The following is a 13363-nucleotide window of genomic DNA, read 5'->3' on the forward strand; positions in this document are numbered from 1 at the left end:
GCCATCTGTAACAAATTAAGATAAAACTGGATAACTCACTGTTGCCATCTGTAACAAATTAAGACAAAACTGGATAACTCACTGTTGCCATCTGTACCAAATTAAGACAAAACTGGATAACTCACTGTTGCCAGCTGTAACAAATTAAGACAAAATTGGATAATTTACTGTTTCCATCTGTAACAAATTAAGTTAAAATTGGATAACTCACTGTTAACAACACATCTGCATACCTTTAGCCACACAAAGTTCTAATAATGCTATGTAAAATTTAACAAATTAAACCTTAGGAATATAAACAATTCCAAATAAATATAAATATAATACAATATAAAAGAAAATGGAAAATGAGTTAAAATTCATTAAAAGGTATACAAAATATAATGTATATAAGATAAACTATAATGTAATAAATATACAATCCTTAAAATAAATGGTCAAAATGTATTATATAAACCATGGTCTTTTTAATGTCCAAGAGTCTCAAAGATGGTTCTTCTGCAAAAATAATTTTAGCACACAATGTTTAATTGACAATTTATAGCCAGTATTGTGTTTATGTGTCATTAAAACCTTTCATCATACCTTTCATATCATGGCATGTCACATAAAAAACAAGATTTTTGCTACTGCAATTTAATGTCCCTAACATGTAGCCTATTTATACAGCAAACAGTGGTGATTTGTATAGCTTTGTGCTTAATGCTCAAGGAACACTGTCACCAAATGACAGTACATACAGTTAATGGTCACAGAGGTAATTAAAAGGTACTGACAGTCAGAGAGGTAATTAAAAGATACTGACAGTCAGAGAGGTTATTAAAAGGTACTGACATTCAGAGAGGTAATCAAAAGATACTGACAGTCAGAGAGGTAATTAAAAGATGCTGACAGTCATAGAGGTAATTAAAAGGTACTAACAGTCAGATAGGTAATTAAAAGGTACTGACAGAGAGGTAATTAAAAGGTACTGACAGTCAGAGAAGTAATTAAAAGGTACTGACAGTCAGAGAGGTAATTAAAAGGTAGACAGTTGGAGAGGTGACTGAAAAGTACCAACAGTCATAGTAGTGATTAAAAGGTACCAACAGTCAAATAGTGTTTAAAAGGTACTGACAGACATAGAGGTGATTAAAAGGTACAGTCAGTGAGAGATGAACAACCAACACTCTTCATACAACTTAATTTGCATTGGTTAAGTACATGAGGATTGTTGTTGTCTGTTTAGGCAATTAAGTAAATTGCCTTCCCAATGAAACATCATGATCCAATGGTAGGATTCAAACCTGCACCCTTCTGGCTGTGAGCCTCTGAACTATGGTAAAATAAATGAAGTGAAACAACCCAATTAGTTTTGAAGTTAGGTACCAGTAATCTGAGATAAGGGTTTTTAAGAAACAAGATATTACACTTCATTACCTTGAATGAGAATGTTGTAGCTGTCTTTATTAATCGTTATTGTCTGGTTTGTGGTCACTGTCATTTCTCTGAAGCTGTATTTCACTCATTATATCAAAATGCAAAACATGATTATTTTGGTAGCTGCATGGTGATACTAGGTGCAGTGCGGAAGTATGATTCATTTTTTTCATGCCACAATTTTGAAATGTACCTACGATTCAAGGAAGGATGAGCCATCTGCAAAACAAGCAAATTCCAGCAAAACTAAATTTAAATTTCTGCTGGACAGCAGCCAGTGTGAACATTTTCAATCCTGAGAAAAACTGTACAAGAGATCTTTGAGGAAGTTTGAAGAACAGTAAAATTCAGTCTCTAACAAGGGCAAAGATGAACTCTAACAACATCTGCATCACCTTCAACCCTCCAAGTTTCGACTACATTCCACTGTCCAGTGGATTTACGGACAGAAATTTTTGTATTTTTTATTTAATGTCTGTGTTGTTGTGATTGTGCATGTCTGCATGTGTGTGGTGTATGTGTGTTGTTGTGCATGGTGATGATACATAACAATGCTAAGTCTACCAGATATTGTTTGAAAGTGTATAATAAATGCTTCCAAGAAACTGGTGCTTTATTTTCTGTTATCAAATATGAATTTCCAGTCATTTTTTAATTGTACCTTGTCACTTATTTAGGTCCAATGCAACTGGAATTTTTGTTACATGACAGTTAATTTGGGATGAAGGCCGGAAACATATTCCTTCAGTAAGAATGTTTTTCTTTTCCTCATTGAAGATTTAAATAAAATACATTTTCCCAAATAACATTAGACATAAGGAAAAGCAATTTTGCTCTTTTTTTCAAGAGAAACGAGTGGTGTCTCAACCAGTACCATCATTTTAATGTGCAACGGCCAAATGTTTTATGCATTACATATAGTTTTCAAAAGATAACATTTTATTTATGGTGATTGACAGCACATCAACACAATCCAGGTTGTATAAATATAACTTTATCTTGTTTACTTCCTTTGCCTTTCTTGGTAGATGTCATTTTTTGTTATAATATTTTGGAGAACACTGAAAATTCTTTATTGCAATATATACAACATTCCCATATAATCACATATAAAATCTATAAATGTGGAAAACAAATGTACAGTTTATTTCCAAATCAGTCTAAGTTCACTACTTTACTGTTACAAGATTTCTCAAATTCTACAATACAATAAAAACCTATCAAAGTTGACAATGGATGTTAAGTTATACCATAAAATAAAAACTTGTCATCACTAGATACTAAATGCTACTATACAATAAAAACCGGTCACAGTGGACACTGGATATTAAATTTTTTATTGTAGAATAAAAACTCGTCATAGTGGACACCAGATTGTAATGAACAAATGTTCATAACAGCCCTATTAAAATGAAACCTATTCTGTCTTTATATGTTAATTATTATGAGATTCACTCCGAGAGGTCACAAACACAATCTTGGTCTCACTCTGTGATTTCTCTATAATAAAATATACTAAGTTTAAAATGTATCCTCATTTTAATTCTGGATATTTATAGTAAATTTCATCTGCAGTCAGCAAATAACTTGTAAGCTAGTATAACTTGCAATCTAGTAACTTGTAAGCCAGTATAACTTGCAATCTAGTAACTTGTAAGCTAGTATAACTTGTAAGCTAGTAACTTGTAAGCTAGTATAACTTGTAAGCTAGTATAACTTGCAATCTAGTAACTTGTAAGCCAGTATAACTTGCAATCTAGTTGTTCAAGGGTTTAATGCCATTTTTCAGCACAAGATAGGCTATACATGGCGGCCAGTATAAATGGTGGAGGAAGAACCCTGGAAAACCCAGGGAAGAACCACCAACCCACGAGAAGCTACTGGCAGGCTTTCCCACGTACCCATGCTAGCTGAGCCTTGGACTCGAACCTAAGCAGACAGAGGTGAGATGGCAGTGATCCGGAACAGTGAGCGCTTTAGACCACTCAGCCACTAGTAACTTGTAAGCTAGTATAACTTGTAAGCTAGTAACATGTAAGCCAGTATAACTTAAAATCTAGAATAACTTGCAAGTTAGTAAGTAAGCTAGTAACATGTAAGCTAGTATATCTTGTAATCTAGTAACTTGTAAGCTAGTATAACTTGTAAGCTAGTAACATGTAAGCCAGTATAACTTAAAATCTAGAGTAACTTGTAAGTTAGTAAGTAAGCTAGTAACATGTAAGCTAGTATATCTTCTAATCTAGTAACTTGTAACCTAGTAACTTATAAGCTAGTTTAACTTGTAATCTAGTATAACTTGTAAGCTAGTAACATGTAAGCCAGTATAACTTAAAATCTAGAATAACTTGTAAGTTAGTACCGGTAAGTAAGCTAGTAACACGTAAGCTAGTATATCTTCTAATCTAGTAACTTGTAACCTAGTAACTTATAAGCTAGTTTAACTTGTAATCTAGCATAACTTGTGATCTAGTATAATTTGTAAGCTAGCAACATGTAAGCTAGTAACTTCTAAGCTAACAAAGACAAGGATCACTAGCAAAATTCAATTGTATAAATTCTACTCAATCTTTAACTTACTCATACCTGTCCAGTAAAAGTGAACCCAAGTGACAGATTGTGTGCATTTCAGAAAATTACTTAAATCTCACAAATCTGAGTCTGGAATATATTACATGCATATAAGAGAGGTATCTGAAACGGTTATGAATAATTAATTATAACTTTTTTGTTTGCTTGGACCTGTCAATAAATATAATGCCAATTGAAAGACAAAATAAAGTTCCATAAAATGCCCTGCGCCTAAAGATATATGCATGTGACAAAACACAAGTAACTGACAGTGACATAACAATATCGGAGAAGGGAAACAGTTCAAGGTCAACATGGATCCTATTTATGGATCCCTCTCATATCATTCAATTTTAGGTGGCTTCCTTATTTTAATGATGAGCCACATTCTGGAAGACCATTGTCTGCCATCTGGTGAATGGGATGTGGCTATAGTGAAGGGGACAATTGATGAATATCCTTGATACACAAAAGAAGATATTCTGTTATCACTGGAATTAATTTATCCATTGTTTTTAATACAGTGACGAACAATTTGTAGCTCACAATGATTTGTGCAAGATGGATCCTGCTTTTGTTGACAGCTGATCAAAAACACTTAGGTTGCAATCATCAATAGCTACTCACCAAATAAGAGAAGAGTGCAATGAGACATCTGAAAGAGATTGTCATATGTGAAGAAAGATAGATTTACTTTTTAATGTGACTCCGGAGAAAATAAAGTTCTGATCAGAGAAAACAAGTGACTAAGTTGAACTGTCTAAGAGTTGATGCAAAAGTCTTGGTCATCCTGGCACTTATGCACATCAGTATTAGTATCCAAGAACTTTCTGAAGTCTTGCAAAATATTAAAGAATGCTACCAAACCCTCACTTCCAGACACACGTAACAATGGTATTCATCAACTCCATGCTCCTAATGGGCATAAACAGTCTGTACCTTGACTGACAGCTAAATGGGGGCCCTGAGTGGCCGAGTGGTCTAAAGCGCTATCCGTTACAGATCACTACCATCTCACCTCTGTCTGCGTGGGTTCGAGTCTCGGATTCGGCCAACGTGGGTATGTGAGAAAGCTTGCCGGTAGCTTCTCAAGGGTCAGTGGTTCTTTCTGGGGATTTCCCGGGTTCTTCCTCCACCATTAATATCGGCCGCCATGTATAGCCTATCGTGTGCTGAAAAATAGCTTTAAACCCTACAACAACAACAACAACTGACAGCTAAATACAACTTTTCACACAAATTTAATGTATATGTGATTGATCAACCAGTTACTTGCATTCCATATCAATGAAAATAAGCAATGCACTCAAGACTTTTATGTAAATAAAATGAACAAGATAACTGACTTCAAAATTCATTCAAAGAATTCAAATAAATTTTAGGCATCGAGTCAAAAATCCCCATGGTATTTATCTTGCTGCATGCAAAATAAATTTATTTTAATGGTACATTCTGTCATTATACTAGACTATGTGACTGGAACATTAGCTATGGGTGTTCTGAACATATGTTATATGACAGAACCATAGAAAGAACACCCATTAAAGGGAACCATGTTATAAACTAACCAAGCAAACCCTAAGGTAGTCTTGGTCATGAAGCAACTTCACACATTCTTGAAGGTAAAATAAAGGCCTTGATGAAGGACTCAGTCTGCTATTAAACAAGCTTTAGTTGTTTGGTGTTCAATAATACTCAAATGAAATTTGTACAATCCAGTTTTGGCAATTCCAAATGACAGGGCTAGAAATTTGATTTATTTGCTATTTGCATTTCCAATTATCAGAGATAAAACAATTTGCAAAACTGTACTATTTTTCTTATTTTTTTACCCATATTGAAATATCTTTTACCACAATTCAGAATTTTTTTTAATAAAACTTTTCTTTTAATTTTACTTGTAATTTTTATTAAAAAATACTGTACATGTATTTGGAATCATTTTTCACGTCTGTGACAGAAGCCTGTTTACAAGTGTCCATAATAATGTTTTAACCATAAAATGTTATTTGAAATGAAACGATTATAATGAAATTCACTGACTCAGCAATGTTTGCATTAGGAACAACCATTTTCTTTCCAGGGTTTGGTCAGCACAATATCTGACACAAATATCTGAGACTGGCTATCCAAACATTAAAAGTCTTAATGTCTGATAATGTCTGTGAAAAATATCCCTACTGAGTTTAAGAAATGATATTGCAGCACCTTTAAAACATAATGGTTGTACCCTGGTCATACCATATACACTTGCTTATAAGAAGAGTCCAGCTTCAATCTGCACAGGCCCATAATGCGCTGACAGATCTGGGTCTGTGCAGTTTTGTTAGGAGTATTCAGTAGAACAAATAACACATTATGCAACATCAAATCAGGATTTTTGAAGCATGAAGTGAATTATAAGTGAGTATATACAGGATAACAGCCATAGTGAAATGCTGAATGACAAGCACAAAGATCAATACCAAAACATTTTGTTTTACATTTAAGAAATTATGCATATTTTTCCTGAAATAGGAACATAGAGAGTTCTATTAATGATTTACAGTATAATGGTGGAAAAATTAGCACTTGCAAAAACGTAGCAAGGGTTCAAAATTTAAATTCACATTTTAATCCTGTACTTTGCATTTTACAAGCACATAAATGTAAATCTGGAGCCCAGACAACAGATAGTAAAATATAAAATTCTTTTCAATCTTATCTACCATGGAGTTCTGAACTGTCAAATTATAAAGGTCACCATTTTATAAGGATACCCTTTAAATAATGTCTTTATATCTTCCTTTGGGAGGGGGGTCACAAAGATGTTTGTAATAATTACAAGGTATGAATGACAAAACTAACTTTAAATTATTATTTAATATTTTCATTTAAACACTATGTGCATAAAATAAAAACACGCAATTATATCATTTCAAATAATTATGAATAATCATTGATATGTTAACACAACTGTCTAGATAATGATATTTCAATTCATATCACATGTCACTAGTGAGAAATTTGAATACAGTAGTTCTTAGGAATCCTTCGGCATAAAAAAATGTTCCGAGTTTTGTGTGTCTCATGCTTTGTGCTCCTTCTTTTTTGCTTTCTTAACAATGTCAAATGTATCTTCAAATTATGCATTGATCATAGTAAAGCCATGATACATTAATTCTGTAGACATGCAGATGCTGTTAGTAATGTAGGAACTGAATATGCTCAAAACAAAATCATTCAAAAAACATTCAATTCTGGATTAAAACATCACCTGACCATAACTATCTCTCGTTTTTCATCCACTTCATTTTCTGACTTGTGCAGAATGATTTCTTATCTTAGATGATGAGATTTTTTTCTAAACTAAGAACTGCAACCTTCCTCACTTACAAAATTTTGTATTTTGTTTAAAAACAAATTATTCCTTCATTAGTGACTTTATCACTGTGAAACTAATTTGTAGCATATTCAGAAAATGCTCTGTTTACCAATTAGGGATAAAGTCTGGTACCATGTCCCAGAACCATCATAAGTTTGTGCATGATGAAATGGTGCCCCATTTTAGTGTTGCCATTAGCACACCCCACTCAGAAAAAAACCTGCAAACACTGCAAAATGGTACCCTTGTCCACCAAGACTTGGCACTATGGGCAGCTGCCTAGATGTGCTTGTTATTTATAGACAGGTCCAGACATAGATGTGTTAAGTAGTATGGACAAGTCCATATATAGATGTGCTTGTTATTAATTATTAAGATAGGTCCAGACATAGATGTGTTAAGTAGTATGGACAAGTCCATATATAGATGTGCTTGTTATTAATAGATAGGTCCAAACATAAATGTGTTTAGTAGTATTGACAAGTCCATATAAAGATGTTCTTGTTATTGACAGGTCCAAACATTAATGTGTTTAGTAGTATGGACAAGCCCATATATAGATGTGCTTGTTATTGATAGGTCTAAACATAGATATGCTTGTCAATATGGATAGGTACATATATGTGCTTAGAAGTATGGATAGCTATTTTCTTTGCAAAAATTTGTGCCATGGCAGAACATAAAAGTATACAATCTTAAAATGTAATCATCACTTTTTACCCCCAAAAAGTACAGTATTGTATTAAGTTTCCTCTTTTCAAAAAATTTAAAAAAATTAAACACCAATAATAACCGTAATGTACGCGCACTTAAGGTCATGTACAGCTGTTCTCACTTTATACCAACTTCAAGTAGCTGTACTAAGAAAACTTCAGGTAAATATTATATGGACAGATATTAGCATAAATTACATACATTCTAATGCATATACATTCTAACGCAATTTTTAGAGAAAGCTTGTTACATTGCATTAACTATATACATACGACATATTTTGGTACTGGGGGTGGGGTGATACTCAACTTACTAAAGTTCAAGAAAGTCTCATACCCAAGTTTATCCCTGATATAGAGCTAATTTCGTTTTCCCAGTTATTCCACGATGAACTGCCCGCATTTTCACTTAGTGGAGGGCTGTGTTCCGAGCCTGTACTATCCATATTCAAGTTAAAATTTTCATCCCCATAAGTGAACGTGTTACCTCCGCACGGCAGCCATCTTGGTTGCTGATGATGATAATTACGCAGGGATCGTCTCAAAAGTCGGTCACGCGCACCTGCCAAGGTTGGGACCACGTGATTCTAACTCTATTCGGCAGCTGCTAGTAAACGCGTTCATATATATAGTGTGCATACATCACCTATCAAGACCTTACCATATTGATATCATATTTTGACACAGATCTTCATTAGCTTCTAGGTCCCTGGTTTTATTTTAACTGATACAGGTCCCTGGTTAGGATTTCATAGCAAAGATAATGTTGTTTGCTTGACAAAGAGTTAATGCGGGGGAGGTTCGGCAGGATATATAATTAATATCGAAATTTGTTACCTTTTTGTTCTAATACAACAAAAAACTTCAAATACTAAATCTTGGCTAATCTTACGGCAGCCACTTGAAGGAATACAATATTATAAAGAGACTAAGGTCTTTACAGATATTTCATGCATATATAACTTTAATGGACGATTTCAATGCGGTGAAATGTGTGAACAATGTCCCTCGCACCCCACTCGGCTATGTGACGTTTGTCCATCGGTGTCGATGAGGATCATTCAATATCATAGATTCACTGGGGGGTGTCCGGAGTTGGCTGATCAGTCCGATCCAGGCCCGGAAGAGCCTGTTGCAGTGGGGACATGGATGTACAGGTTGCTGACTGGGAGTTGCGGAACTGCTGTTCTTGTATTTACGCAGATCACGTTTCTCAGCTGCGTCAACCAGTCTTTTCAGCTCAAAAGCTGCCGCACCGACATTGACTTGACTGCACCAAGCAGATTGTTCAGCAACGACACTCTCCCAGCTGTTAGGGTCAATGCCTAAGTTCTTCAGGGTGTCCTTGTACCTCTAATTCTGACCACCGTGAGATATATTGCCTTGCTGTAGCGCTCTATAGAAGACCTTCTTAGGTAGGCGTTCTACCGGCTTGCGGACAACATGGCCAGCCCATCGGAGTTGTGCCTTGCACAGCATGGTGTGGATGCTTGTCATGCCGGTCTGAGTGAGCACTTCTGTGTTCGGTACCTTGTCCTGTCATCTGATTTCCAGTAGTTTTCTCTGGAAGCTCATATGGAAGTAGTTCAGTTTTTTTTAGCATGGCGGCTATACACAATCCAGGTCTAGCAGAGGAGAGTGGGGAGAAAAAGCTGCGTAGACTTTGAGTTTGGTGGCAAGCTTGATTCCTCTTATCCCTCTCTTATCCCAGACATTTGAGTGGAGCCTGCCAAATGCTACGCTGGCTTTGGAAATCCTGATGTTGACCTCCTCATCTATGTGGACTACTTGTGAGAGTCTGCTGCCGAGGTATCTGAACCTGTCTACATTTTTGAGCTTTTGACCATTGACAGTGATGGATGGTCCAGGTAATCTTCTCCAGGAGCTGGCTGATGCAAAACCTCGGTCTTGCTGGTAGAAATGGTGAGTCTGAAGTTGGTGGGGATTAAAAGGTCCATGCTCTGCTACGTGTCTTTCTACGTGTTGGAGTTGAGGGCACAGTCATCTGCAATCGGCTGTGTAAGTAGTAATGGGGGCACAGTCATCTGCAATCGGCTGTGTAGTTGTGCTGACAATAACATATCAGATACGCGAATAATATCAGTCCCATATGAAAGAGAATGTAAAATTTCAAAACAAATGACAACGAATTGAATAAATAAATCGTATTTGTTTATGTGTAGATTTCTTCTTGAGGTTTTCTCTTCTAACAAAATCTTCTACAACAACGTACGTACACATGTACACAGACATACACATGCATAAGGACTGATTACGAATAAGGAGGATGTGACACAACAAGTAATTACCTAATATATATATGTATATGTGTGTGTGTGTATATATATATATATATATATATATATATATATATATATATATATATATATATATATATAAGGTGGACAATATCTTGACCAATCCTAGGGAAAAATATTTCACAGCATTTAGTAAGGACTTGTATTCCAATACAGTACATTGATTTTATTGACAGATTTACCTTTTTATGTCGCTTTTGTAACAGTCTTATTCCTATCTGAAAAATTAATGCATGAAAACCTTAAAATTGCACATAGTAAGTCACTTAAAAAGAAAAAAAATAGTCTTTAGCAATCCTCCACGACGGCTGTATCAGTTATAATAATGTCCTTTCAAGTTTTCTTCCAAGCACGGTGTTTCCTATAAGGCACCGTAGCGGACAAAAGCTGTTCCAATCAGAACGTTGCCGTTCAAAATTTTAATGTCAGAAGTCCAGAATTCCAGTTCCACGTGTTGTATCAAATATGTTTGTCATTAAAGTTCCATTTTCTAGGTCGAGACTTTAGATTTTATCTGCTGAATTAAACAGTAGTGGTTGAAAGTTTTATATGTCAAGGGTTTAGAGTGTGTCGTTTGAATTATACGGCAGTGGCTGTAATTTCAATGTCATACGTCGAGAATTCCTAATTTGCGTATTGGTTCAAAGAGTTTATGTTGAAGGTTCCATTTAATATGTTGAGTATTTAGATTTCATCTGTTGAATTACACAGTGGTGGTTGAAAATTTGATGTCCAGTTCAACATATAAAATCTGCAATCTCGATATAGAAAATGGAACTTTAAGGTCAAGCAATTTGATCCAACGCGAGATATTGGATTTCGAAAATTTCAACTGCAAATTTCTCACTGGACCAGCATTTGTCCGCCACGGCACATCTTAGTTTCCGACAGATTATTTTAGGATTGATTTGCGCCATGCTGTTTTATTCCAAGCCAGGACGCTCTCTTTCTATGTCAGACCGTTCTTTTCATCCCGCTAGTCCTTTTATTCCAATAACTTCACCCGTTTTAGTTTGTCGCTAACAAAAATCGGTCGTCTGTAGGACTCGAGACATTTAATTTTAGGTCAGTCCCAGTCTGTTTTCAGAACATTCCTTCCTCTTTCATTTTGGTGATGATACATGGATTAGATTTATGTATTCCTGGTATCGATTTAAAGGAAATTGTTCAATCTTTAGAATATGAGCATTATGTTGGGGTAATTTATTTTTATAGGCGAAAGTGCACAGCGAGTAAAGAGGCACTAATGCTAATTCGGAAGTTTAAACAAATCTACGACCCATTGCACGTTGCTTTGTTTACAGTCCAGCCTCTCACAAAATGCCGACTAGCTTATGACAAGTACTTCACGATGATTTCATATCTAAAGATACTTTAGATTACCATATAATGTATTAAAAGTTGGACACAGTGGAAAGCTCAGTACTGACAAACAAAAATGTTGGAACTATACAGGAAATATAATCGTGATCCGAGCCCTACATCTATTCCCTATCATTGAGATTAGTCATTTTGTCCATTGATCAACACCACCTGGTGGAACGTAAACAAAGATAAAAGAAGGTCTTTGGTTTTCTCAACTATTCGAGGCAGTGTGCCGACTCACAGTGTCAGACGGGAACAGAACAAATAGTAAATTAATCGGAGTTTGAGCTTATGTTACCAATTGTGCTTAACTCCTTCTTTCCCCCATGACTTTACCAATTTTTCTATCGCGAGTGTAAACGTTGGGTGACAAATTCTCCTTCCTTGAGAAAACCCCCAATGACGCCTCTAGTTGCTCCAGTTAAAGGGCGCCGGGGCATCCGCGACCGCTTGCTTGATTTTTACTGCATGCAAATCAATTGTCACTTTCGGTTTTGACTCGCAGTTCAGTGTCCGCGCACGAAGTCATCGGATCTTTTTTCATTTCGGCAAGCATCGTCTTAAACTTGGTAGTGCTAATTGTTTATCTTTGCTAAACGTGTAGTACAGCTAGGAAACTGTATGGGGGCTGATTTGGGTTGCAGGCAGAATTTCTTATTAAACACGTACTCGTTGATATAATCGTAACAAAATTATTTTACTGACGCAGCCAGTGACCCAGATAATATCTATTTAGCTCCAAAAATAATTCTTATTAGAGGATATATGGTTGCCGCTAGGTCAACGGTGGTCACGCGGGCGAGTCCGCAAATTATATCCACGGTAAAATACGAGCATATTTCTTAAGTACAACAGTCTGTTGAGGATTTTATCTCGCTCCTGTTGCTCCGCTTCGATTATTTTTTCTCGTCGGTAGTTCTGAGGATCCATAACAGCATTCGGTTAATTATGTCACCGTGAAGTACAATTACTCGAAAGGGAGACCTTACCCAGAAGCGTAGCGGTCGCATGCAAAATGTAGACACACTCCCAACCAAGTATTTTTATTCACCGGTGCAACTGCCATGAATTATTGGAAATATTTTCCAGGAGAATACTTTACATTTACCTAGAACTACAATGATTACGCACATGCTTTGCGTCCCCAACGATCGCTCTCCTTTTTGACTAAGAACTGTTACACGGACAAGTTCCTACATGTTGAATAACAGTCTGCGTTTTTCTTTCGGCAGTCGAGTTATATTGTTGGCAGTTCAATTATAGATGTAGACTTTTATTACGGTGGATTTATCAGTGAATTCTACTTCATCGTTGTAGAATCCATGGATGTTTTTACGTCAGACGAAGTAATCAGGGACAGAGCGTTGTAATGTCTTAATGTGATGGTTCCAAATTAGACACGAATGGGTATTGGTGCATGTGGATGATCCCAAAGATCAGTTTCCATCCGGAACTCGCATATATTATATTTAAGCGTTTATGACGGTCTTTTAACTCCGGTGTCATGCAGATATTCATCCGAAAGTGGCTCGTGTTGACACACCTCTCCTGTTGATCAAGCATCTCGTTAAATTCCATAACATCATCTCGTGGTCCTGCTGAATACATACTTT

At 35.9% G+C, this 13363-nt stretch overlaps 1 protein-coding gene across 1 annotated transcript in view; it reads right to left on the reverse strand.

The window, feature by feature from the left end:
• LOC149791036 (uncharacterized) overlaps positions 1–8570 on the reverse strand; it is a 92046-nt gene extending 83476 nt beyond the window's left edge. The window contains exon 1 of the mRNA XM_089972938.1: positions 8405–8570. Coding sequence (XP_089829064.1) covers positions 8405–8513 — 109 coding nt within the window. The 5' untranslated portion in view covers positions 8514–8570. The remainder of the gene's footprint in view (positions 1–8404) is intronic.
• Between the last annotated feature and the right edge of the window lie 4793 nt (positions 8571–13363).

This window comes from Sinohyriopsis cumingii, chromosome 10 (assembly GCF_028554795.1).
Source record: "Sinohyriopsis cumingii isolate HCF-2022 chromosome 10, ASM2855479v2, whole genome shotgun sequence".
NCBI lineage: Eukaryota > Metazoa > Mollusca > Bivalvia > Unionida > Unionidae > Sinohyriopsis > Sinohyriopsis cumingii.